This window comes from Mobula birostris, chromosome 6, assembly GCF_030028105.1.
Source record: "Mobula birostris isolate sMobBir1 chromosome 6, sMobBir1.hap1, whole genome shotgun sequence".
NCBI classification, from domain to species: Eukaryota; Metazoa; Chordata; class Chondrichthyes; order Myliobatiformes; family Myliobatidae; genus Mobula; species Mobula birostris.
Window position 1 is genome coordinate 101,040,820 of NC_092375.1, and position 26,466 is coordinate 101,067,285.

The following is a 26,466-nucleotide window of genomic DNA, read 5'->3' on the forward strand; positions in this document are numbered from 1 at the left end:
TCAAATGAGTAAAGTCTGAGACTGCCTACCCTCTCCCTGTAACTCAAGTCCTTAACTCCAGGTAACATTCTTGTCAATTCTCCTTGGATTTTTTATAACTGGTTGGGTGGAGTTGCACTCAATATCAGCAAGACAAAGGAATTGATTGTGGGCTTCAGGGAGGTGAAGTTGGGAGAACACAGACCAATACTCATTGAAGGGTCACCACTAGAAAGGCAGCAGCTTCAAGTTCCTGGGAGGAGGCATGTCAGAGAACCCAACATATTGATGCATTCACAAAGAAGGCAGGCTCACACCTAATGAAGTACATTAGGAGTTTGAGGGGATTTAGTATGTCACCGAAGCTCCTTATGGATTTCTGTAGAGTTATGGCAGACAGCATTCTGACTGGTTGCATCTCAGCCTGGTACAGAGGCCCCAGTGCATGGGATCATAACCCTCAGCCATTTCCATCACGGCCAAAACCCTCCACACCATCAACAGGTGGTGCCTCAAGAAGCCAGCATCAATTACCAAGGACCCTCAAATTCTAGAATATTCCCTCTGCTCATTATTACTATCAGGGAGGAAGTATAGGAGCTTGAAAACCTACACCCAACAACTCAGGAACAGCCTCTTCCCCTCCACCATCAGATTGCCAAATGAGCACAGACTTGTTATTCCTTTTTGGCCCTATTAATTTATTTTTGAAATTCATAGTAATCTTACACTGTGCTGCTGCCACAGAACAACACTGTAACACTGCTGCTGAACAATAAGTCTCACATCACATAAGTCAGTGATTCGGATTCTGATTAATTCATGACAGGAGCACCCAATATCAAGACATGTAATTCTTTTCTCATTAGATTGCCAAAAATCTCTCCAACCAAACAAGAATGGATTCCCTCATTGTGAGAATTGGATAGGCTCTTGAGGGAAGATGATGTACTCTAAAAATAGACAGTCACGGGGAAAGGGATTTATGGGATTGATCCACTGAAAGTTAGATACAGCAGTGACAACACTTCAAAATACAGTGTTGAACAAACACTGAAGTTATGAAAGATATCATATATGTAATTTTTTCTCTTTATTTAAGAGACAAAAATGAGCTAAGGACAGGTCAGTAAGTTTGATCAGGGCACAGAATATCCAAACTGAGAAGTTATGTTGCAACTTTACAAAACACTAGTTAGACCACACTTGGGTTTCTGATCGCCACACTACAGGAGGAACGTGGTGGTACAGGAGAGAGCACAGAGGAGGTATTGGTATTGGTACTGGTTTGTTACTGTCACAGTGAACTGAGATACAGTGGGATGCTTGTCTTGCATACCTATTCATTCCGATCAGATCATTACACAGTGCATTCAGCTGGAATAAGGAAGAACAATAACAATGCAGTGCAAAGTGTAAAAGTTACTGAAAACTTTTTCATGCAGTGCATGCAAACCTTGTCAGGGTTTGGAGGCTTGTGTGCTTCAATGACCTGGAGATCTATGTTGGCTGGAATCAGGTCTCTAGCTTTGGCTCTTGGTAGGGCCAACCATGCCAAACAGGTCAAAGGGTAGAAGCTAGACTGACAGTGATCCACCAGTTCTCTAGGTTCAGGCATTCAGCTCAGGGCTAGCAACCCTAACTGGTAAATCAAAATGGTTACAGAAACAACAATGAAGACTCCTCCTACATCTGACTGTGACATTAATCCTGAGTCTCCACCTGAGACTTGCATGGCTGACAGCACTGAAAACCAAGAGGAAGCTGCTGGCACCCTGAATACTGCCAGAGTTGGAGGACTTTTATTGTTGCCCTAAATGTTATCGGTGCAATGGGCAGTAAGTAAATAAGTAAGTATGTCAATGATAAAGTGTAAGAGCATAACCAGGTAGATTGTCAGTCTATCTTATTATACAAGAGATCTGTTCAAGTATCTGATAACAGTGGTGGGATGTGTTTTCAGGTTTTTGCATCTTCTACCCGATGGGAGAGTGGAAAAGAGAGAGTGTCCAGGACCAGTCTTTGATAATGTTGGCTGCTTTACTGAGGCCTGGAATGATTCGTCACAGCGAGTCCCGTTCCTAGTGTGAAGTTCGAACAATTTAAATACCGGCTCAGATAGTCTGGGGGCTCCTCTCTCTGCGAAGCTGAGGCTGTGAGACTACCCCTGGCTGCCGTGCTTCGTGTCTGCCAACTTTGTGGCAACTTGCCCCACTAATATGATTATCTGATTACCGAGGCTTTAGGCCTACTCCAGGCATTTGGATCTAAGGAATCAGTTTGGTCCAGACTGACACTATTGCTGCTCACTTCGATGACGTGTTTTGTGTTTTTTCTCTTTCTTTCTCTGTGGGCACTGGGGTTGGTCTTTTTTTTAAATTGGGTTCGTTCAGGCTCCTTGCTTTGCGACTACCTGTTAAGCAAACAAATCTCAAGGTTGTATAACTCATACATTCATTGATATAAATGTACTTTGAATATTCGTATCTCTTGTATGTTTTAAGAATTATCCATAGGGTGCAAGGAGGGGAGGTTGGTTCCTGTGATGTGCTGAGCTGTGTCCACAACTCTCTGTAGTTCCTTGCAGTCATGTACAGAGCAGTTACTGTACCAAACCATTATGCATCCACACAGAATTCTTTCTATAGTCTATTGATAAAAAATAATAAGGGTTGACCAAGATGTTGGCAGCATTGGATGACATTTATTATGGGGAGAGCTTGGGATTGGGAGAGGCTGAGATTGTCCTTCCTGGAGAGAATGAGGCTAAGGGGTTTCTTGATAGAGGAATGTAACATTATGAAAGGTAAACAGTAGATAGTCAAAAATTTTCCCATGATAGTGTTAGCATAAGCTTAAGGTGAGAGGGGAGCTGTGTCAAAGGCAAACTCAGAGGTAAGATTTTTGCACATAACATAGAAGAGTACAGCAGAGTGCATGCCCGTCGGCCTACAGAGTTGTGCAATCTATGAAGCATGTTGTTGATCACTGGAACTTGCTGTCAACGAGAGATGCTATGGATGCGATGGGAGGTGAAGACCTCAATACAATAGCTATCACTAAAGAGGTAGTGCTGAGCAAACTTGTGGGCCTGAAGATAGATGAGTACCCTAGTCCTGATGGAATGCATCCCAGGGTACTGAAAGGAATGGCAGAGGTTTTAGTGGAGGCTTTGATGATAATTTACCAAAATTCTCTGGACTCTGGACATGTTGGAATGGAAATGGGAAGTGAAATTAAAATGGGTGGCCACTGGGAGATCCCACTTTTTCTGGCAGATGGAGTGTAGGTGCTTGGTGAAGTGGACTCCCAATCTACGTCATGTCTCACCAATATACAGGAGGTCACACTGGATATAGTAGATGAACCCAACAGACTCACAATTGACGTGTCACCTCTCCTGGAAGGACTGTTTGAGGCCCTGAGTGGTAGTGAGGGAGGAGGTGTAGGGACAGTTGTTCAACTTGCAAGGATAAATGCCAGGAGGGAGATCAGTGGAGAGGGACGACTCCCTAGTCCAGTCATCCCACACCATCGATTTCTCGAACTTCTTGTAATGGCTCCTTCTCCTTCACCATTCCCCATTCCCACTTCCCTCTCACCTTATCTCCTTACCTGCCCATCACCTCCCTCTGGTGCTCCTCCCCCCTTCTCTTTCTTCTATGGCCTTCTGTCCTCTCCTATCAGCTTTCCCCTTCTCCAGCCCTGAATCTCTTTCACCAACCAACTTCCCAGCTCTTTACTTCACCCCTCCCCCTTCCAGTTTCACCTATCACCTTGTGTTTCTCCCTCCTCTCGCTCCACCTTTTAACTCTACTCATCTTTACTTTTCCAGTCCTGCCGAAGGGTTTCGGGCCAAAACATCCACTGTACTCTTTTCCATAGATGCTGCCTGGCCTGCTGAGTTCCTCCAGCATTTTGTGTGTGTTTCCATGTATATTTTGATGTTTCAATATAGATATGACAAATAAAAATAATCTTTGCTCATATAATTCTAAGTCAACATCTCTGAGACAGCAGGAAAGCTGAGCTCTTTTCCACTGCAGAAGCTTTATGCACCGAAGGTTGATAGACTAAAAGGAGCGCCTCAAGACTGAAGGCTGCAGAATTTGATGGGCTATTGATTGAACTCTTAGCCCATCCTCTCTCATTAACTTGTAATGGGTTTTCTTACTACCCTTATGCCAAAAGAAGCGAATATATTAATTAAAGAAGAAAGCTGCTTTATAATTGCACATCAGACTTTATATGTTCTTGCTAGTCCATAAAAGCCCACTGTAAACCTGTCAAAAGACAAGACTCAGATGCTTTAAATTTGGAAGTTATTGTACATATCCTGTATTCCACATTAACATTTGCCATTATGCACACCAGCTTAAAAACCTCTGCAAGATATCTCCTAATTGCCCCAGAGGTTGGTAGCCAGTCAGCGGCGTTCAGACCCAGTGTGGGGGTTGCTCATCACAGAAGGACCTAGTTCGTGTGACCACACTCCTTGATGCTGATGGGAAGATGTTTTTAAAATTCTGAGCTTTATGTGATAATTAGACTGTCGTTTAAATTGTTCTCCTTCAGTTTTCGGTGTTTCTTTCTTGTTGCCAATTGGCGGGTGATGATATGTTAGTTTTTGTGTGAGGGAGGAGTTGGGGATTTGGAATCCGACATTCTTATTGGTGTTTTACTGTGTGGGCAACCTGTTAGATTTGTGCGTGAGGGAGGGTGCTGGAGGTTTGATGTTATTGTTGCTGCTTTTTTCTGTGAGGGAGGGTGTTGGAGGTTTGATGTTATTATTGCTGTTTTTTTCTGAGAGGGAAGGTGTTGGAGGTTTGCTGTTATTATTGCTGTTTTTTTCTCAGGAACAGGGTTTGAAATTTGGGATTTGAAGTTCTAGCCATTGTTTTCCATGTGGGCAATCTGTTAGTTTTTGTGCGAGGGAGAGGTGAGGGGTTTGGTGTTTGTGCGTTTTGATTCTTTTTCTTTTTCATGTGGGGGGGGAGTGATGCCCCTTCTTTCAACAACCACCATATTTTTTTCTGTATTTCATGGCTATCTGGAGAAGACGAATATCTGAGCTGTATTGTACATGCATACTTTGACAATAAAATTAAACTTAAAACATTTGAATCTTTGAAGCTGTAATCTTTCTTTGCAGGATTCAGCAAAGAACCAAGTGATGTAAGAAATTAAGAAGGACACAGCTCAGCACATTACAAAAACCAGCCTCCCCTCCATGTCAATACTTGTCTTGTAGACTGTTCATACAGGAAGGGCAAGTCACAGGAAATAGGGACCAACTGGGTGGGCAATATGGTCAGCTTAGCTTGAGGGCCTATATTGTGCTGCGTTGCTCTATGACTCTATCTCTCTATCTTCCTTCCCCAACACAGAAACAAACCACTCTGCACTATCAATATTCTCCTCCATTGATATTTCCAAAACCAAGAGGATTTTAATCATAATTCAGTCATATCAGAATATTCATTGTAATTATAACTTTTAAACCCATATTGGATAATTAACATAATTGCCCATCATTTCTCTGAAAGCAAACATTCCAGACTATTCAAAATACAATTGATTAGAAGGTGTGAAACATGATTTCAATTACATTCTGATTTTTTTCAAGCATACTAGAGTTGCCTATCCAGCTCAGGGACAAAACATACAAATTGGATTATGCTTTGTGGGCTGAATAACAACACAGTTGAAGGAAATACTAAACACATGTGAATCTGCACATTGGTGAAGTAGCCAGAACACGTGACATTCTGCTAACCCTCCAACCAAAGCAGATCCTTCATTCATCTCTCATGCTACATCATCTGTTCAGCAACCATGATTTCATAAATCTCTATACGGTCACCCCTCAGACTCCTACACTCCAGTAAAAGCAGTCCCAGATTGTTCAGTCGCTTCTTATAACCCAAGATCTACAGTCCTGGCAACATCCTTGTGAATGTTGCCTGCATCCTTCCTAGCTCAAGCAAACACCATCTTTCAATACATCAATGACACTTTCGTTGTTGACAAAGTCTCAGATTGTGATGAGGAGGCATACAGGAGTAAGATAGATCAGCTGGTTGAGTTGTGTCACAACAACAACTTCACACTCAATGTCCGCAAGATCAGGATTGATTGTGGACTTCAGGAAGAGTAAGCCAGGTGAATACATACCAATCCTCATTGAGGGGTCAGTGGTGGAAAGGGTGAGCAGTTTCAACTTCCTGGGTGTAAAGATCTCAGAGGATCTAACCTGGGCCTAACACATTGAGATGCAATCAGATGAAGGCGCACCAACAGCTTTACTTCATTTGGAGTTGAGGAGATACAATATGTCATCGAAGACTCTTTCAAATGTCCACAAAATTATAATGCAGAGCATTCTGACTAGTTGTGTCACTGCCTGGTACTCCGATATACAGGGTCACAATTGGCTGTAGAGGGTTGTACACCCAGCCATGGAGTAGGAAATCGTGGAGTGAGTTGGAGACAGTTCCTTATGAACTTTACGCACCGGGTTTAAAAAGGTAGTGGACCCTATTGGGACTTGTCTGTGGAGTGGGAGATCCTGCACTTTGACCCCATTACCTCCTCTCCAGGGTCATTTTTCAGTGGTTTGATATCCACTCCCACCTGTTTTTTACTCTTTATATATCTGAAAAAATTCTTCTATCCTCGTTTATATTATTATCTTGCTACCTTCATATTTCATCTTTTCTCTCCTTACAGTTTCTGTTGACTTTTAAGAGCTTCCCAATCTTAACTTCCCACTAATTTTTGTTATATTATATGCTGCCTCTTTTCCTTTTATGGTGCTTTTGACTTCCCTTGCTGGGCACAGTTGCCCCATCCTCCCTCTGCATTTTTGGAATGTATCTATGCTGTACCTTCCCAATTGCCTGCAGAAACTCCAGCTCTTCCTGTTCTGCCATCATCTTTGCTCGTATCCCCTTTCAATCAACTTTGGCCAGCTCCTCTCCCATGCCTCTGTAATTCCATTTACTCCACTGTAATACTGATATATCTGACTTTAACTTAACCCTCTCAAACTTCAGAGTGAATTCTATTATATTATGAGCAGTGCCTTCGAAGGCTTCCTTTATGTTAAGCTCCCAAATCAAATATGGTTCATTACACAACACCCAATCCAAAATTGTCTTTCCCGTAATGGGTTCAAATGCAAGCTGGCATTAAAAAAAATCTCTACATGCTAGGTATTCTATAAATTCCATCTATTGGGTTCCAGCACCAACCTGATTTTCCCTTATACCTGTATATTGAAATTCCCATGACTACCGTAATATATTGCCTTTTTCTATCTCCCAATGTGATTACAAACATGTGATTACAAAAATGTATATACAAACATGCTGGTTTGTATATAACTCCCATCAGTCTTTTTACCCATACATTTTTTTGAATAAGGTATATACATCTTCTGATCCTTCATCACCTCTTTCTAACAATTTTGTTTCCATTTTTTTACCAACAAAGCCACCTCACCCCCTCTGAATACCTGCCTGTTCTTTCAATACAATGTGTATCTTTAGATGATAAGCACCGAACTGTGATCTTCTTTCAGCCTTGACTCAGTGATGCCCATGTCATACGTACCAATCTCAAACAGCACTACAAGAACATCTACCTTATCCCGTATACTGCATACATTCAAATATAACACCTTTTCTTGTATTCATCACACTTTTTGATTTGCCTCCATGTTATACTTCAATTTATCCCACTAACTGCAACCTTGCCCTATCATCTGCCTGTCTTTCCTCAGTCTCACTGCATCTTACTTGTATACCAACTGCCCCATCCTCAGCCCTATCACTCTGGTTTCCAACCATCTCCCAATTTAGATTAAACCCTCCCCAACAGCTCTAGAAAATCTGCCCGCAAGGATATTGGTCCCCCTCGATTTCAGGAGTAACTCGTCTTTTTATACAGGTCATACCTTCCCCAAAAGAGATCCCAATGATCCAGAAACCTGAACCCTACACCAATTCACAGCCACCCATTCATCCTATCCCTACTCTGACTAGTACATGGCACTGAGAGTAATTTGGAGATTACTACCTTGGAGATCCTGCTCTTCAGCCTCTTCCCTAACTCCCGATTCTCACTGCACAGGACCTTTTCCCCCTTTCTACCTATGTCATTGGTGCCAACGTGCACCATGATCTCTGGCTGCTCACCCTCCCTCTTGAGAACATTCTGAGACATCCTTGACCCTAGCACCTGGGAGGCAACACACCATCCTGGCGTCTCTTTTGGACCACAAAGTCTCATGTCTGTTCCTCAGACTACTGAGTCTCTTATCACTTGACTTTACCTAACTTTATTCTTCCCTGCTGAAGCTCAGAGCTGGCCACTATACCATTGTCTGGCTGCTGTTGCCATGTCCTGATAGGCTAGCAGATGGAAAGTGAATGGCCACAGGGGAACCCTGCACTAACTGTTTATACCCTTACTTCTCCTGCTGGTCACCCATCTACTATCTGAAGCCCGCACATTGGCTGTGGCCACCTCAGTTAAAGTCTCATCTACAAGGTTTTCTGCCTCCCTGATGGTCCTGTGTGCATCCAGCTCCAGCTCCAGTTCCTTAACCTTGTCAGTCAGGGGCTGAAATTGGGTGCACTTCCTGCAGATATAGTCATCAGGGAACCCGTTATCCCATATCCTAGGTTTGGTCTATACCTGACCAATCAAGTTACACCTTTTAGAATTCACATCCAAATACTTCTCAAATAGGCTGAGGGTTTTTGCCTTCTTAAGGCCTGAACCTCTCCCACTGAGTGAGATAATGTTTGTTAAATCCCCTCTAATTTACAAATCTATTACTACTATCTCCTGTTGTTACTGCTCAGGGAAGCTCTTTCTTTCAGCTTTTCTAGACATAATTGTCTAACTGTCAGCAGGGAAAATACATACAATAGGATTTCATTAGGGACAGGAGAGGAACCCATGTGGTCCTCAGCTGCTGTAGCCCATCCTCTTTAAGGTTTGAAATGTTGTGCATACAGATTCTCTTCTGCACACCACTGTTGTAAGCAATGTTCCCTCTAAGGTGTGCACGTTGTGCTCACACACACATCTTTTGCTACAAGCGCACAAATGAATTTACACTGTGCACCAGATGTTGTCACCCTCTACCCCGTTGGCAGGTTAAGTATATTTCATGATCATACACAATCACATTTCCTTCTCCAGTTTCTGATGCAGACAGTGTCGACAACATGGCATTTGTGATAACTTGTCTGCAGATTTTAGAACTTGCTTATTTATACTGTTTTTTATTGAAGAAATTATTGATTCACTGTTGAATTGCAAAGAAGCAAAGGGCGTGAAGCACAAAAGAATTGCTATTTCTTATAAAACAGAATGGCGTATCATCCTTAGAATAGAGTCAGGTTTACTTCCACTTAAAAGCTCAGTGCACACATGTTGTTGTTTAGTCCCAGTGTTTATAACCATATAACCATATAATGATTACAGCATGGAAACAGGCCATCTCGGCCTTTCTAGTCTGTGCCGAACTCTTACTCTCACCTAGTCCCACCGACCTGCACTCAGCCCATAACCCTCCATTCCTTTCCTGTCCATATAGCTGTTCAGTTTAACTCTAAACGACAACATCGAACCTGCCTCAACCACTTCTGCTGGAAGCTCGTTCCACACAGCCACCACTCTCTGAGTAAAGAAGTTACCCCTCATGTTACCCCTAAACTTTTGCCCTTTAACTCTCAACTCATGTCCTCTTGTTTGAATCTCCCCCATTCTCAATGAAAAAAGCCTATCCACGTCAACTCTATCTATCCCTCTCATAATTTTAAATACCTCTATCAAGTCCCCCCTCAACTTTCTACACTCCGAAGAATAAAGACCCAACTTGTTCAATCTTTCTCTGTAACTTAGGTGATGAAACCCAGGTAACATTCTAGTAAACCTTCTCTGTACTCTCTCTCTATTTTGTTGACATCTTTCCTATAATTTGGTGACCAAAACTGTACACAATACTCCAAATTTGGCCTCACCAAAGCCTTGTACAATTTCAGCATTACACCCCAACTCCTATACTCAATGCTCTGATTTATAAAGGCCAGCATAACAAAAGCTTTCTTCACCACCCTATCCACATGAGATTCCACCTTCAGGGAACTATGCACCATTATTGCTAGATCCCTCTGTTCTACTGCATTCTTCTTATAGACTCAGTGGCCAATTTATTGGGTACACCTGTACACCTACAAGAGAAAATCTGCAGGTGCTGGAAATATGAGCAACACACACAAAATGCTGGAGGAACTCAGCAGGCCAGGCAGCATCTATGGAAAAAAGTACAGTCGACGTTTTGGACTGAAGCCCTTCAGCAGGACCAGAGAAGTAAAGCTGAGGAGTAGATTTGAAAGGTGGGAATAGGGGAGAGAGGAACACCAGGCAATGGGTGAAACTTGGAGGGAGAGGGATGAAGTAAAGAGCTAGGAAGTTGATTGGTGAAAGAGACAGAAGGCCATGGAAGAAAGAAAAAAGGGTGGGGGGGTGGTGGAGGAGCACCAGAGGGAGGCAATGGGTGTACAGGGAAATAACATGAGAGAGGGACAAGGGAATGGAAAATGGTGAAGTGGGGGCAGGCAACACAGGAGGTTTGAGAAATCAATGTTCATGCCAAAAGGTTGGAGGGTACCCAAACGGAATATAAGGTGTTGTTGCTCCGACCTAAGAGTGGCCTTATCCCGACCTATACACCTACTCGTTAATGTAAATAGGTAATCAGCCAATTAAGGGGCAGTAACTCATGTATGAAAGCATGCACATATGAACCAAGAGGTTCAACTGTTGTTCAGATCAAACATCAGAATAGTGAAGAAATGTGATCTAAGTGTCTTTGACTGTGGAATGATTGTTGGGTTCAGATCAGTGTTTTGAGTATCTCAGAAAATGCTGATCTCCTGGGATTTTCACACACAATAGTGCAAATTTACAGAAAATGATGCAAAAAAAATCTAGTGAATGGAAGTTCTATATGCAAATATAGCCTTGTTAATGACAGAACTCAGAGGAGAATGGCCAGACTGTTCAAGCTGACAGACAGGCAACAGTAGCTCAAATAACCATATGTTCCAATGTTCCCTCTAATTTGTAATGACCACTGCGCGCAAAAATCTTGAGCTGTACAGTTTCTGATTTGCTGATAATCTGACATTTCTGAATTCAGCAATGAGACATCTTGGCATAATTATTTTCCAATACAAAGGAATGGCAGACAAACTTAATAAGTATTTTGCTTTAGTCTTCACTATAGAAGACACTGGCAGTATGCCAGAAATTTGAGAGTGTCAGGGGGCAAAAGTGAACATAGCTGCTATTACTAAGGAGAAGATGCTTGGGAAGCTGAAAGGTCTGAAGATAGATAAAATAACCTGGACCAGATGGTGTACACCCCAGGTTCTGAAATACGTTGCTAAAGAGATGTGGAGGTATTAGCAGTGATCTTTCAAAATCACTAGATTCTGGAATGATTTCAGAGGAATAGAAAATTGCAAATGCCACTCCACACTTTGTAAGGGAGGGAGGCAAAAAAAAGGAAATTATAGGCCATGGGGTTCAGGGAACTTGGAGGCACATATTAAAATAGGCCAAAGTCAACATGATTTCCTTAAGGGGAAATCTTGCCTGGCAAATCTGTTGGCATTCTTTGAGGACATACCAGGCAGGATAGACAAAGGAGAATCAGTGGATGTTGTGTACTTGGATTTTCAGGAAGTCTTTGACAGGGTGCCACTCAGGGTTCACAGGCTGTTGAACAAGATAAGAATTTGTGGTATTACAGGAAAGATACTAGCATGGATAGAGGATTGGCTGACTGGCAGAAGGCAAAGAGTGGGAATAAAGGGAGCTGGTTCTGGTTGGCTGCTGGTGACTAATGGTGTTCCACATGGGTCAGCGTTGGGACCGATTCTTTTCAATTTTGTGGATGATACAAAGATAAGTGTATCTTATCCATATGAATGTATCTTACATGGTGGGTAGTGTTGAGGAAACAGGGAGTCCGCAGAAAGATTTAGACAGATTGGGAGAATGGGCAAAGAGGTGGCAGACAGAATATAGTGTACAGAAGTGTATGGTCATGCACTTTGGTAGAAGGAATAAAGACATAGACTATTTTCTAATCAGGGAAAAATTCAAAAATCAGAGGTGTAAATAGATTTGAGGAGTCCTCATGAAAGACACCATAATATGTGGAGTCCCCCCCCTTCACCATTCTCCATCTCCTTTTCTCTCTCTTACCTTATCTCCTTGCCCTGCCCATCACTTCCCTCTGGTGCTCCTCCCCCCTTTTTCTTTCTTCCATGGCCTTCTATCAGACTCCCCCTACTCCAGTTCTCCAGCCCTCTATCTCCTTCACCAATCAACTTCCCAGCTCTTTACCTCATTCCTCACCCTTCAGGTTTCACATATCACCTTGTGTTTCTCTCCCCACCCCCCAACTTTTAAATCTACTCCTCAGCGTTTTTTCTCCAGTCCTGCTGGAGAGTCTTGGCCCGAAACATCAACTGTACTCTTTTCCATAGATGCTGCCTGGCCTGCTGAGTTCCTCCAGCATTTTGTGTGTGTTGCTTATCCATGATATGCGAACTTGCAGGTTGATTTGGTGGTAAGGAAGCCAAAAGCAATGTTAGCATTCATTTTAAGAGGACTAGAATATAAAAGTAAGGATGTAAGGCTGAGGCATTGGTCAGATTGCACTTGGAGTACTATGAGCAGTTTTGGGCCCCTTATCTAAGAAAAGATATAGAAACATAGAAACATAGAAAATAGGTGCAGGAGTAGGCCATTCGGCCCTTCGAGCCTGCACCGCCATTTATTATGATCATGGCTGATCATCCAACTCAGAACCCCGCCCCAGCCTTCCCTTCATACCCCCTGACCCCCGTAGCCACAAGGGCCATATCTAACTCCCTCTTAAATATAGACAATGAACTGGCCTCAACTGTTTCCTGTGGCAGAGAATTCCACAGATTCACCACTCTCTGTGTGAAGAAGTTTTTCCTAATCTCGGTCCTAAAAGGCTTCCCCTCTATCCTCAAACTGTGGCCCCTCGTTCTGGACTTCCCCAACATCGGGAACAATCTTCCTGCATCTAGCCTGTCCAATCCCTTTAGGATCTTATACGTTTCAATCAGATCCCCCCTCAATCTTCTAAATTCCAACGAGTACAAGCCCAGTTCATCCAGTCTTTCTTCATATGAAAGTCCTGCCATCCCAGGAATCAATCTGGTGAACCTTCTTTGTACTCCCTCTATGGCAAGGATGTCTTTCCTCAGATTAGGGGACCAAAACTGCACACAATACTCCAGGTGTGGTCTCACCAAGGCCTTGTACAACTGCAGTAGTACCTCCCTGCTCCTGTACTCGAATCCTCTCGCTATAAATGCCAGCATACCATTCGCCTTTTTCACCGCCTGCTGTACCTGCATGCCCACTTTCAATGACTGGTGTATAATGACACCCAGGTCTCGTTGCACCTCCCCTTTTCCTAATCAGCCACCATTCAGATATGCTGGTATTGGAGAGAGTCCAGAAGAGGTTCACGAGAATGATCCAAGGAATTAAAGGGTTAATATATGAGGAGTGTTTGATGGCTCTGGGCTTGTACTCACTGGAGTTTTAAAGAATGGGGGGGGGATCTCATTGAAACCTATTGAAGGTTGAAAGGCCTAGATACAATGGACATGAAGAGGATGTTTCCTACAGTGGGAGAGTCTACAACCAGAAATCACACCTGAGAATAGAATAACATCCATTTAGAACAGAGATGAGGAAAACATTTCTTTTCTAAAAGGTGGAGAATCTGTGAAATTCATACCACAGATGGCCGTGCAGGCCAAGTCAATGCGTATATTTAAGGCACAGGTTGATGGGTTCAAGAGGTCAAAGGTTACAGGGAGAAGGTAGGAGAACAGGGTTGAGAGGGATAATAAATCAGCCAAGATGGAATGGTGGAGCAGAATCGACGGGCCAAATGGCCTAATTCTGCTCCTTTGTCTTATGGTCTTTTGATCAAATCACCTCATTCTGTATTATGTTAAGTTTGAGTATGATTCAAAGAAATTAAATACAATTTGAAATTCAAGTATCAAATCCAAGGATAAGCTTTCTGTGGTTGTTAATACCTGCAATTTAAGATGCTAATGAAGGCACGAAAAGATTCAAAGGGAAATTCAATGAATATATGTAATCGTATTGTTGCAAAAGAAGTCATTTTTAAATTTGGTTAATCCTTTATTTGGAACATTTGACATTTCAATTACTGAAGAAAAATGGCAAATGAAAAACTATCAAAAAGTAATTTACATAGAATGTGACCAGAATAAAAACAGAAGCAAGTTTAGAAGGGCAAATCCTATTGTGAATATGAACATTTGAATTATACTGGAAAATTATTATGCCAAGACGTCTCAATGGTGTCTCAACGCTGAATTCAGAAATGTCAGATCATCAGCAATTCTAGTACCTGTTTTTATTTAATTAGAGCGTTGATCGACTCAGTGGCCACTTTATTGGGTACACCTACTCGTTAATGTAAATAGATAATCAGCCAATTAGGAGGCAGTAACTCAATGCACAAAAGCATGCACATAAGAACAATAGGTTCTGTTGTTCAGACCAAACATCAGATTGGGGAAGAAACGTGATCTAAGTGACTTTGACCGTGGAATGATTGTTGGTGCCGTACGGGGTATTTTAAGTATCTCAGAAACTAATGATCTCCTGGGATTTTCACACACAACCGACTAGAGAATGGTGTGAAGAACAAAATACATCCAGTGAGCAGAAGTTCTGTGGGCGAAAACACCCTGTTAATGAGAGAGGTCAGAGGAGGATGGTGAGACTGATTCAAGCTGACAGTAAGACAGTAACTCACTGTTACAACAGTGGTGTGCAGAAGAGCATCTCTGAATGCACAACACTTCAAACCTTCATGCAGATGGGTTACAGCAGCAGAAGACCATATGGGTCCCACTCCTAAACCCTAATAAAGTGGCTACTGTATGATTTTCCCTGCTGACAATTAGACAAATATGATTTAAAGTTTTTCAAGAAATGATGAGAGAAAGAATTTCCCCAAGCAGCAACAACAGGGGTGCTAGATTTGTTAATTAGTGCAACACTTAGAGGGGATTATGGGGTATGGGGTGAAAGCAGGGGAGTGGGGATGACTGAATGAAGTAGATCAGCCCATGACTGAATGGCAGAACAGACTCGATGGGCCGAATGGCCTACTTCTGCTCCTAAATCTTACAGTCTTATGGATTTGTCAAACATTATTTCACTCAGTGAGTGGGAGAGGTTCAGGTCTCAAGGAGGCAAAATTCCTCAGCCTATTTAAGAAGAATTTGGATGTGAACTTTAAAAGGTGCAACTTGACTGGTCAGGTACTTACCAAAAGTAGGATATGGGATTAATTTAGCCTCTTTTTAGCGGGCATGGACATAGTCCACAAATTGTCTGCATAATTTTGTACAATTTTCTGAATTCTAGATATTTATTCATTTTCACAACTCCTCAAGAACAATTTTTGTTGTTCACAACCTCTACCACCCTCCTCCATAGATTACTACAGCCCAAGAACAGGAACTGTGGTCCACCTAGTAAATGCCAACTTATTATTCTGCCTTATTCCATCAATTCACATAAGGACCATAGCCCTCCACACCCCTCCTGTCCATATATTTATCCAAATTTGTCTTAAATGTTGAAATCGAACCCACATCCACCACTTCCACTGGCAGTTTATTCCCACTCTCACCAGCCTCTGAGTGAGGTTCCCCCCAAATGTTCCCCTTAAACATTTCACTTTTCACCCTTAATCCATGACCTCTAGTTCTATTCTCACCCATTCAGTGGAAAAAGCCTGCTCACAGTTACCCTGTCTATACCCCTTATAATTTTATATATCTCTATTAAATCTCCCACCGTTCTTAAACTCTAGGGAATAAAGTCCTAACCTTTTCAAACTTTCCCTGTAGTTCAGGTCCTCAGGTTCTGGCAACATCCTTGTAAACTTTCTCTACACTCTTGCCTTTTCACTTGGATGCAACATCTCATTTGATCTTCCCTTCTCTTCACCTTTTCACTAGCCCTGCTCTACTCTTCCAAAAGCCACTTGCTTTATTATCTATTTCCAGTTCTGATGAAAGGACAAACACATAAACTATTTTCTTTCTCTCTATGATTGGCTCATGAACAGATGAGTGTGTGCGCTAGGCAGGTGCCAGAATTTGTGCGACACTTTCAGGTTACCCACAGCACACCCTTGGGTGCATGGGTTGCCAAAGTAAATGACTTTTTTCACTGTATGTTTTGAGGTACACACAATGGCCACTTTATTAGGTACCTCCAGTACAGGGTGTGTGTTCGCTGTAGCCCATCCACTTCAAGGATTAACGTGTGCATTCAGAGATGCTCTTCTGCACACCACTGTTGTAATGCATGGTTACTTGAGTTACCGTTACCTTCCTGTCAGCTTGAACCAGTTTTTTCTTCCGACCTCTCTCATGAACAAAGCATTTTCAACCACTGAACTGCAGCTCACTGGATGTTATTTTTTCTTTTTTGCACCACTCTCTGCAAACTCTAGAGATTGTTGTGTGTGAAAATCCCAGGAGATCAACAGTTTCTGAGATACTCAAACCAGCCCATCTGGAACCAACAACCAAAGTCACTTTTCTTCCTCATTCTGATGTTTGGCCTGAACAACAGCTGAAGCTCTTGACCATGTCTGTACGCTTTTATGCACTGAGTTTCTGCCACATGATTGGCTGATTAGATATTTTCATTAACGAGCAGGTGTATACGTGTATCTAATTAAGTGGCCACTGAGTGTATGTGTGATCAATAGATCTGAAAATGAATGTGTAGGTCTTTGTCCAACAATTATAAACAAGATCCAACTGAATGTCACTCCGTTTCTAACCTAGTCCATTTCATGTTTGATTTCAAACAGTTGTTGTTTCTGAGTTTTGGATTATTATGGGAAAAATCAAGTGTAAGATTCAAGTCAAAAGGTGATTAAGTTGTACATATAGATATGAGATTTTATTGTATAACATATAATTTGCATCATGCCCTCCCAAAAACCTCTTTATTCTTTTAAAACAACATTCTGTTTCCTTCTCATTTGCAAATATATTGTACTGAGAATTCATACTGCTCTATAAATAAGTTTTTAAAAAGAGGGTTTCCGAAGAAGGGTCTCAGCCCAAGACATCAATTGTTTATTCATTTCCACTGATGCTGCAAGACCTGCTGAGTTCCTGCAGGGGTTTCTGTGTGCTATTTTAAAAAGAATGTAGGTGAAAAAAAAATCTTTCTTACAGGTGATCTGTGTGTAAAAGCATTCCAGTTACCTTAAATGTAAAAGCCAAAACAGGTTTAGCAAAGATCTTGGGAAAAATATTCCAGAATGACTCCCTGTTTTATCAATTTCTCTTCTCCCAGAAAACATCACTAACCTTTACTATCCAATCCAGCACATTTTTATAATGGATGTATTTTTGGAATTCTGCCAGCACTTCCTTCAAAGATCCTTTCACTTTTGCTTTCTGGGGTTTATTACACATTTCCCAGAACAGAAGTGTGGATTCATTATAGACATCCCCACCTGATTAGACCATAAGACAAAGGAGCAGAAGTAGGCTATTTGGCCCATCCAGTCTGCTCCGCCATTTTTATCATGAGCTGATCCATTTTCTCCTATTTAGTCCCACTCCCCTGCCTTCTCACCATAACCTTTGATGCCCTGGCTACTCAGATACCTATCAATCTCTGCCTTAAATACACCCAATGTCTTGGCCTCCACTGCTGGCAACAAATTCCATAGATTCACCACCCTCTGACTAAAAAAATTTCTTCACATTTCTGTTCTGAATGAGCGCCCTTCAATCCTTAAGTCATGCCTTCTCGTACTAGACTCCCCCATCATGGGAAACAACTTTGCCACATCCACTGTGTCCATGCCTTTCAACATTTGAAATGTTTCTAAGAGGTCTCCCCTCATTCTTCTAAACTCCAAGGAATACAGTCCAAGAGCGGACAAACGTTCCTCATATGTTAACCCTCTCATTCCCGGAATCATTCTAGTGAGTCTTCTCTGTACCCTCTCCAACGTCAGAACATCCTTTCTTAAATAAGGAGACCAAAACTACCCACAGTACTCCAAGTGAGGTCTCACCAGCGCCTTATAGAGCCTCAATATCACATCCCTGCTCCTATACTCTATTCCTCTAGAAATGAATGCCAACATTGCATTCGCCTTCTTCACTACTGATTCAACCTGGAGGTTAACTTTAAGGGTATCCTGTACGAGGACTCCCAAGTCCCGTTGCATCTCAGAACTTTGAATTCTTTCCCTATTTAAATAATAGTCTGCCCGTTTATTTTTTCTGCCAAAGTGAATAACCATACACTTTCCAACATTGTACTTCATTTGCCACTTCTCTGCCCATTCTTCCAATCTATCCAAGTCTCTCTGCAGACTCTCCGTTTCCTCAGCACTACCTATCTTCGTATCGTCAGCAAACTTAGCCACAAAGCCATCTATTCCATAATCTAAATCGTTGAGGTACAATGTAAAAAGAAGCGGCCCCAACACTGATCCCTGCGGAACACCACTGGTAACCGGCAGCCAACCAAAACAGGATCCCTTTATTTCCACTCTCTGTTTCCTGCCAATCAGCCAACGCTCTATCCACGTATGTAACTTTCCTGTAATTCCATGGGCTCTTATCTTGTTAAGTAGCCTCATGTGTGGCGCCTTATCAAAGGCCTTCTGAAAATCCAAATATACAACATCCACTACATCTCCCTTGTCTAGCGTACTGGTAATTTGCTCAAAAAATTGTAATAGGTTTGTCAGGCAGGATTTCCCTTTAAGGAATCCATGCTGAGTTCTGCCTATCTTGTCATATGCCTCCAGGTACTCTGTAACCTCATCCTTGACAATCGACTCCAACAACTTCCCAACCACTGATGTCAAGCTAACAGGTCTATAATTTCCTTTTTGCTTCCTTGCCCCCTTCTTAAGTAGCGGAGTGACATTTGCAATCTTCCAGTCCTCCGGAACCATGCCAGAATCTATCGACTTTTGAAAGATCATCGCTAATGCCTCCGCAATCTCCACAGCTACTTCCTCCAGAACACGAGGGTGCATTCCATCTGGTCCAGGAGATTTATCTACCTTTAGCCTATTCAGCTTCCTGAGTACTTTCTCTGTCGTAGTTGTGACTGCACACATTTCTCTTCCCTGCCACCCTTGAGTGTCCGGTATACTGCTGTCTTCCTCAGTGAAGACTGATGCAAAATACTTGTTTGGTTCCTCTGCCATCTCCTCATCTCCCATTACAATTTCTCCAGCATCATTTTCTATCAGTCCTATATCTACTCTCACCTGTCTTTTACTCTTTATATACTTGAAAAAGCTTTTAGTATCCTCTTCGATATTAGTTGCTAGCTTCCTTTCACAGTTAATCTTTTCTCTCTTAATGACCTTCTTGGTTTCCTTTTGTAAGGTTTTAAAAACTTCCCAATCCTCTCTCTTCCCACTAATTTTTGCTTCCTCGTATGCCCTCTCTTTTGCTTTAACTTTGGCTTTGACTCCTCTTGTCAACCATGGTTGCATCCTTTTTCCACTCGAAAATTTCTTCTTTTTTGGAATATACCTGTCTTGCACATTCCTCATTTCTCGCATAAACTCCAGCCACTGCTGCTCTGCTGTCTTTCCCGCCAGTGTCTCTTTCCAGTCAACTTTGGCCAGTTCCTCTCCCATGCCACTGTAATTTCCTTTACTCCACTGAAATACCGACACATCAGATTTCGGCTTCTCTTTTTCTAATTTCACAGTGAACTCAATCATGTTATGATCACTGTCTCCTAGGGGTTCCTTCACCTTAATCTCTCCAATCACCTCCGGTTCATTACACAATACCCAATCCAGTACAGCTGATCCCCTAGTAGGCTCAACAACAAGCCGTTCTAAAAAGCCATCTCGCAGACATTCTACAAATTCTCTCTCTTGAGATCCAGTGCTGACCTGATTTTCCCAATCTACTCGCATGTTAAAATCCCCCACAATTATCATAACACTGCCCTTCTGACAAGCCTTCTCTATTTCCAGTTGTAATTTGTAGTCCACATCCCTGCAGTTGTTTGGAGGCCTATAAATAACTGCCATCAGGGTCCTTTTACCCCTGCTATTTCTTAGCTCAACCCATAAAGATTCTGCACCTTCCGATCCTATATCACCTCTTTCTAATGATTTAATATCATTTCTTACCAATAAAGCCACGCCTCCCCCTCTGCCTACCTTCCTATCCTTCCGATACACCGTGTATCCTTGGACGTTCAGCTCCCAGAGACATACATCCTTTAGCCAGGTCTCAGTGATGGCCACAATATCATACCTGCCAATCTGTAGCTGTACAACAAGATCATCCATCTTATTCCTTATGCTGCGTGCATTTAAGTACAACATCTTAAAACCAGTATTTGATACTTTTTGCTTTGATTTCACTGCAACTTCATTGCACTGCAACTCATCCCAATGGCTACATATTTGCCCCATCACCTGCCTGTCCTTCCTGACATCTTTACTGCTCACTATCTTAGATTTATTTCTGTTTTTCCCCTTCCTCCGCTCTATCATTCCGGTTCCCATCCCCCTGCCAAATTAGTTTAAACCCTCCCTAACAGCTCTATTAAACTTTCCCGCTAGGATATTGGTCCCCTTCGGGTTCAGGTGTAACCTGTCCTTTTTGAACAGGTCATACTTCCCCCAGAAGAAATCCCAATTATCCAAGAATCTGAAGCCCTGCCCCCTACACCAGTCTCTCAGCCACCCATTCATCTGCCTGATCCGACTACTCTTGCCCTCGCTAGCACGTGGCACAGGTAGCAATCCCGAGATTACTACCCTGGAGGTCCTGTTTCTCAGCTTCCTTCCTAACTACTGGAAATCTCTCTTCAGGACCTCCTCCCTTGTCCTATCTATGTCATTGGTACCAACATGTACCAAGACAACTGGCAGCTCACCCTCCCCCTTTAGAATATTCAGGACCCGATCCGAGACATCCCGTACCCTGGCATCTGGGAGGCAACACACCATGCGGGTATCTCTGTCAGGCTCACAGAATCTCCTGTCCGTTCTCCTGACTATGGAATCCCCTACAACTACCGCATTCCTCTTCTCCCTCCTTCTGTCCTGCACAACAGCGCCAGGTTCAGTGCCAGAGACCCAGTCACCATGGGCGTCCCCCGTTAGGTCATCCCCCTCAACAGCATCCAGAACAAGATATTTGTTGTTGAGGGGGATAGCCACAGGGGTGCTCTCCACTATCCGGGCATTTCCGGGCATGATTAGCGACCTGACTTCTCTGAATTTTCTTCCTTAAATCACATCATTCTTACTTTAGGTGAATAAAGGCCAAAATTCCAAACTTAAAACCTTTTGGGTCAGGTTTGGATATAAAAATCCATCACAGATTTGCCTGCAGAAGGATAATTAGCTCCTATGAAATGGAAGTCAAGGTATCTCTTACAGTTCCATGGGATTGGACCAGAAACAGACAGAGTTCTCAGCTGGGAGGGGAGACATTGTCAAGCCCATGAGAAGTGTAGGTCTTTGTCCAACAAACATAAACAAGAGCCAACTGCAATGATAGGACAGCTGACCTGTTCCTGAAAGTGTATGGACAGAAAAAGAGAGACAGAGAGAGAGATACAGAGAGAGAAAGAGAGATAGACATAGAGAGAAGGGGAGGGGGAGGGAGGAGGGAGCTCTTAGAGTAGGTTAGAAGATCAACACAACATGGTGGGCTTCAGGGCCTGTACTGTGATGTAATGCTCTGTGTTCTAAATTAAAATAGAGGGAGATAGGTTTACATGTCCCATCTCACCACAAGGAAGGTATCCAGCCAACCATACTGTACCAGTTGGCATAACTCTATTACAGCGCAAGTTCAATTCCTGTCACTGTCTGTAAGGAGTCCTTAGGTTTTCCCCTGTGACCATGTAGGTTTGTTCTGGTTTCCTTCCACCTTCCAAAGACGTAAAAGCTAATTGGTTATTGGGTCACATGGGTGCAACTGGGCATTGGAAGGGCTTGTTACCATGCTTTATCTCTTACAACAAAAGGCCCTTTTGCTGCTGATGTAAGACCATAAGAAATAGAAGCTGAATTAGGCCATTTGCCCATTTAGTCTGCTCCACCATTCAATCATGACAGATATTTTTTCAAGCAACAGACATAAAAGTTGCTGGTGAACGCAGCAGGCTAGGCAGCATCTCTAGGAAGAGGTACAGTTGACGCTTCGGGCCAAGACCCTTCATCAGGACTAACTGAAAGAAGAGCTAGTAAGAGATTTGAAAGTGGGAGGGGGAAGGGGAGATCCAAAACGATAGGAGAAGACAGGAGGGGCAGGGATGGAGCCAAGAGCTGGACAGGTATTGGCAAAAGGGATATGAGAGGATCATGGGACAGAAGGCCTAGGGAGAAAGAAAAGGCGGGGGGGGGGGAACCCAGAGGATGGGCAAGGGGTATAGTCAGAGCGATAGAGGGAGAAAAAGGAGAGAGAGAAAAAGAATGTGTGTATATAAATAAATAATGGATGGGGTACGAGGGGGAGGTGGGGCATTAGCGGAAGTTTGAGAAGTCAATGTTCATGCCATCAGGTTAGAGGCTACCCAGACGGAATATAAGGTGTTGTTCCTCCAACCTGAATGTGGCTTCATCTTAACAGTAGAGGAGGCCGTAGATAGACATATCAGAATGGGAATGGGACGTGGAATTAAAATATGTGGCCACTGGAAGATTCTGCTTTCTCTGGCAGACAGAGTGTAGGTGTTCAGCAAAACGATCTCCCAGTCTGCGTCGGGTCTTGCCAATATATAGAAGGCCATATCAGGAGCACCGGACACAGTATATCATCCCAGCCGACTCACAGGTGAAGTGTTGCTTCACCTGGAAGGACGGTCTGGGGCCTTGAATGGTAGTGAGGGAGGACCGCTTACAAGGATAAACGCCAGGAGGGAGATCAGTGGGGAGGGATGGGGGGGGGGGGGCGAATGGACAAGGGAGTCGCGTACGGAGCGATCCCTGCAGAAAGCGGGGGGGGGGGGGAGGAAAGATGTGCTGAGTGGTGGGACCCCGTATCCCGTTGAGGTGGCGGAGGTTACGGAGGATTATATGTTGGACCCGGAGGCTGGTGGGGTGGTAGGTGAGGACAAGGGGAACCCTATTCCTAGTGGGGTGACGGGAGGATGGAGTGAGAGCAGATGTGCGTGAAATGGGGGAGATGCGTTTGAGAGCAGAGTTGATGGTGGAGGAAGGGAAGCCCCTTTCTTTAAAAAAGGAGGACATCTCCTTCATCCTGGAATGAAAAGCCTCATCCTGAGAGCAGATATGGCGGAGACGGAGGAATTGCGAGAAGGGGATGCCTCTCATCTTCTCCTTATAACCCTAAACTCCCTTACTAGTCAAGAACCTTTTATTCCCTGCCTTAAATGTACATCAAGTTTGCCCTACAAAATAGATTATACATCACTACTCTTCGAATGTACTTTAGTTCTGGCTGCCTCACTACAGGAAGGATGTGGAAACCATAGAAAGGGTGCCAAGGAGATTTACAAGGATGTTGCCTGGATTGGGGAGCATGCCTTATGAAAACAGGTTGAGTGAACTCGGCCTTTTCTTCTTGGAGTGACGGAGGATGAGAGGTGACCTGATAGAGATGTATAAGATGATGAGAGGCATTGATCGTGTGGATAGTCAGAGGCTTTTTCCCAGGGCTGAAATGGCTGCCACAAGAGGGCACAGGTTTAAGGTGCTGGGGAGTAGGTACAGAGGAGATGTCAGGGGTAAGTTTTTTACTCAGAGAGTGGTGAGTGCATGGAATGGGCTGCCAGCAACGGTGGTGGAGGCAGATACGATCGGGTCTTTTAAGAGACTTCTGGGTAGGTGCATAGAGCTTAGAAAAATAGAGGGCTATGGGTAACCCTAGTAATTTCTAAGGTAGGGACATGTTCGGCACAACTTTGTGGGCCGAAGGGCCAGTATTGTGCTGTAGGTTTTCTATGTTTCTATTAGAGCAATTGGACATGTTGAAAGTTCCTAGCGAGATGGTGATTTTACTTCCTCAACCAATATCTTAGTCCATTTTCTTGCTGGCTACTCCTGGCACCCAGTCTACGGCCTTGCTTTCTGTAGACTATTGTCCCAACAGCTGAGGTGGCAGCTCTGACAATTCAGGAGATGGGATTGGTGAGGACGTGGCTAGACAATGATGGATTGAACACTTTCCACTGAGGAGGTGCTTGCTACATACCACTGCACAACCTGGGCAGGTATTCCCATTTTGGCAGGTCCTCTGTCTCAGGTGCATCCCTCCACCACAGTCAGCACTGCACTTGGTCCAGGGGCCCCAAATGGACCAGAAGATGGGCGACGGACAGGCAGTGTTCTCATTGCAAAACCTGAAAAGGAAGGAGACTGATTTTACAAATTGCATTTTTAAACCTTGGTTCCCATAAATCTCATGGATCCTAACAATGGCTTAGCCTCTAATTTAGTTTGGAACATGGGATATTACCGCACAGTACAGGCCCTTTGGCCCATGATGTCGTGCTGAACTTTTAACCTACTCTAAGAGCAATCTAACCTTTCCTCCATAAGTTTTTTAAATGCCCTAAAATATCTGCCTGTACAACTACCCCTGGCAGGGCATTTCACGTACTCACCACTCTGCATAAAAACTAGTCTCTGGCACCCCACCCCTTATATTTTCCTCCAACCACCTTAAAAATTATGCCCCTTCGTATTAGCCATTTCTGCCCTATCTCCTTATTACCATCAGGGAGGAGGTACAGGAGCCTGAAGACGCACAGCTTCTTTCCCTCAGCCATCAGATTTTACAATGGTCCATGAACCCATATTCCTTTTTTTTTGCACTATTTATTTATTTTGTAATTTATAGTGATTTTATGCCTTTGCCACAAAAGAACAAATCTCATGTCATGGGAGTAAGTGATAAAAAATGATTCAGACTATGACTCCACAGCAACACTGCATTTATGGTCCTGCAAACTATCTCTCTGGACCATTTCCAGAGAGCATAAAGCTACTGGTGCCAGCAAACCATGTTCACTTCCACCATCTGTACGTTCTCCCTGTGACTGCATGGGTTTCCTCTGGGTGCTCTGGTTTCCTCCCACATTCCAAAGACATACAGGTTAGTAGGTTAATTATTCACATGAATGTAATGGCTGGTGCAGGAGTGTTGGGCTGGAAAGGCCTGTTTCTGCTGTATCCTTAAATAAAATAAAATAAACTTCAGAGGATGGTGTAGACACGATCCCATTCTGCATTGTCTCACATATCCATGGGAAGATTGCAGACTTTCTTCTCTGAAGAACACTAATATATTAGATTATGAAGACACGCAGTCCTCTTTTATTGTCACTTAGTAATGCATGCATTAAGAAATGATACAATATTTCCTCCGGTGTGATACCACAAAACACAGGACAGACCAAGACTGAAAAAACTGACAAAACCACATAATTATAACATATAGTTACAACAGTGCAACAATACCATAACTTGATGAAGAAGTCCATGAGCACAGTAAAAGTTCAAAGCCTCTCAAATGTCCCACATCTCACGCAGACGGGAGAAGGAAGAAAAACTCTCCCCGCCATGCCCGACCACAATCCGTCTCAGAGTCATCCGAAAACCTCAAGCTCTGATCAGCCTCCGACACCGAGTACTGAGCACCATCTCTGTCCGAACGATTCGACCTCAATCTCGGTCGCCAACAGCAGGCAAAGCCGGGGTTTTGAGGCCTTCCCTCCGGAAGATTCCCGACCATGCAGTAACGACAGCAACGAACGAGCATTTCAGAAATTTCTCCAGATGTTCCTCTGTGCTTAGTGGGGTTTTAATGATAATCCATAGCTACTTTACTCAATTTTACCTCCACATCATTTAACTAATTGAATTCAGATTCCCCAGAGGCCCTGGGATTTGATCTCGTAGTTGCAGATCATGAGTCCAGGGCTGAAGATTAATGTATGGTTCACTCCCCATGTGCTGTTCTATACACTGAGAAGCTGAGATTAGGTGAGCTCCTGCAGCAGTGGTGACCTCGACATCATTTGGGTTAATAAGAGTGGTTTCCACTTTCTGGACACCTAATTTAGCCCATGTCTGTGTGATGATAAAACAATCTTTAAAGCATTTTAGACCAGTGAGGTCATAAAGGATTCTTTAATGCACCCGGAATACGGAATTCAAGGCCTGGAGTTTCGGGTCCTGTCACTGACAAGTCCGGAGTTAAAGGACTGGAATTCAGGGTGCTTGGGGTCGATACCAAATATTGAAGCTCAAGGTAGATTGGAAGTCTGGAAGTCATGGCCTGATGGCCAAAGCAC

At 43.3% G+C, this 26,466-nt stretch overlaps 1 protein-coding gene across 2 annotated transcripts in view; it reads right to left on the bottom strand.

Moving 5' to 3' along the window:
* Positions 1-26,466, bottom strand: part of sema5ba (sema domain, seven thrombospondin repeats (type 1 and type 1-like), transmembrane domain (TM) and short cytoplasmic domain, (semaphorin) 5Ba) — a 539,592-nt gene that overhangs the window by 41,930 nt on the left and 471,196 nt on the right. For both annotated transcript variants that reach the window (XM_072260941.1, XM_072260942.1), the window contains one exon: positions 24,363-24,510. In XM_072260941.1, coding sequence (XP_072117042.1) covers positions 24,363-24,510 — 148 coding nt within the window. The remainder of the gene's footprint in view (positions 1-24,362; positions 24,511-26,466) is intronic.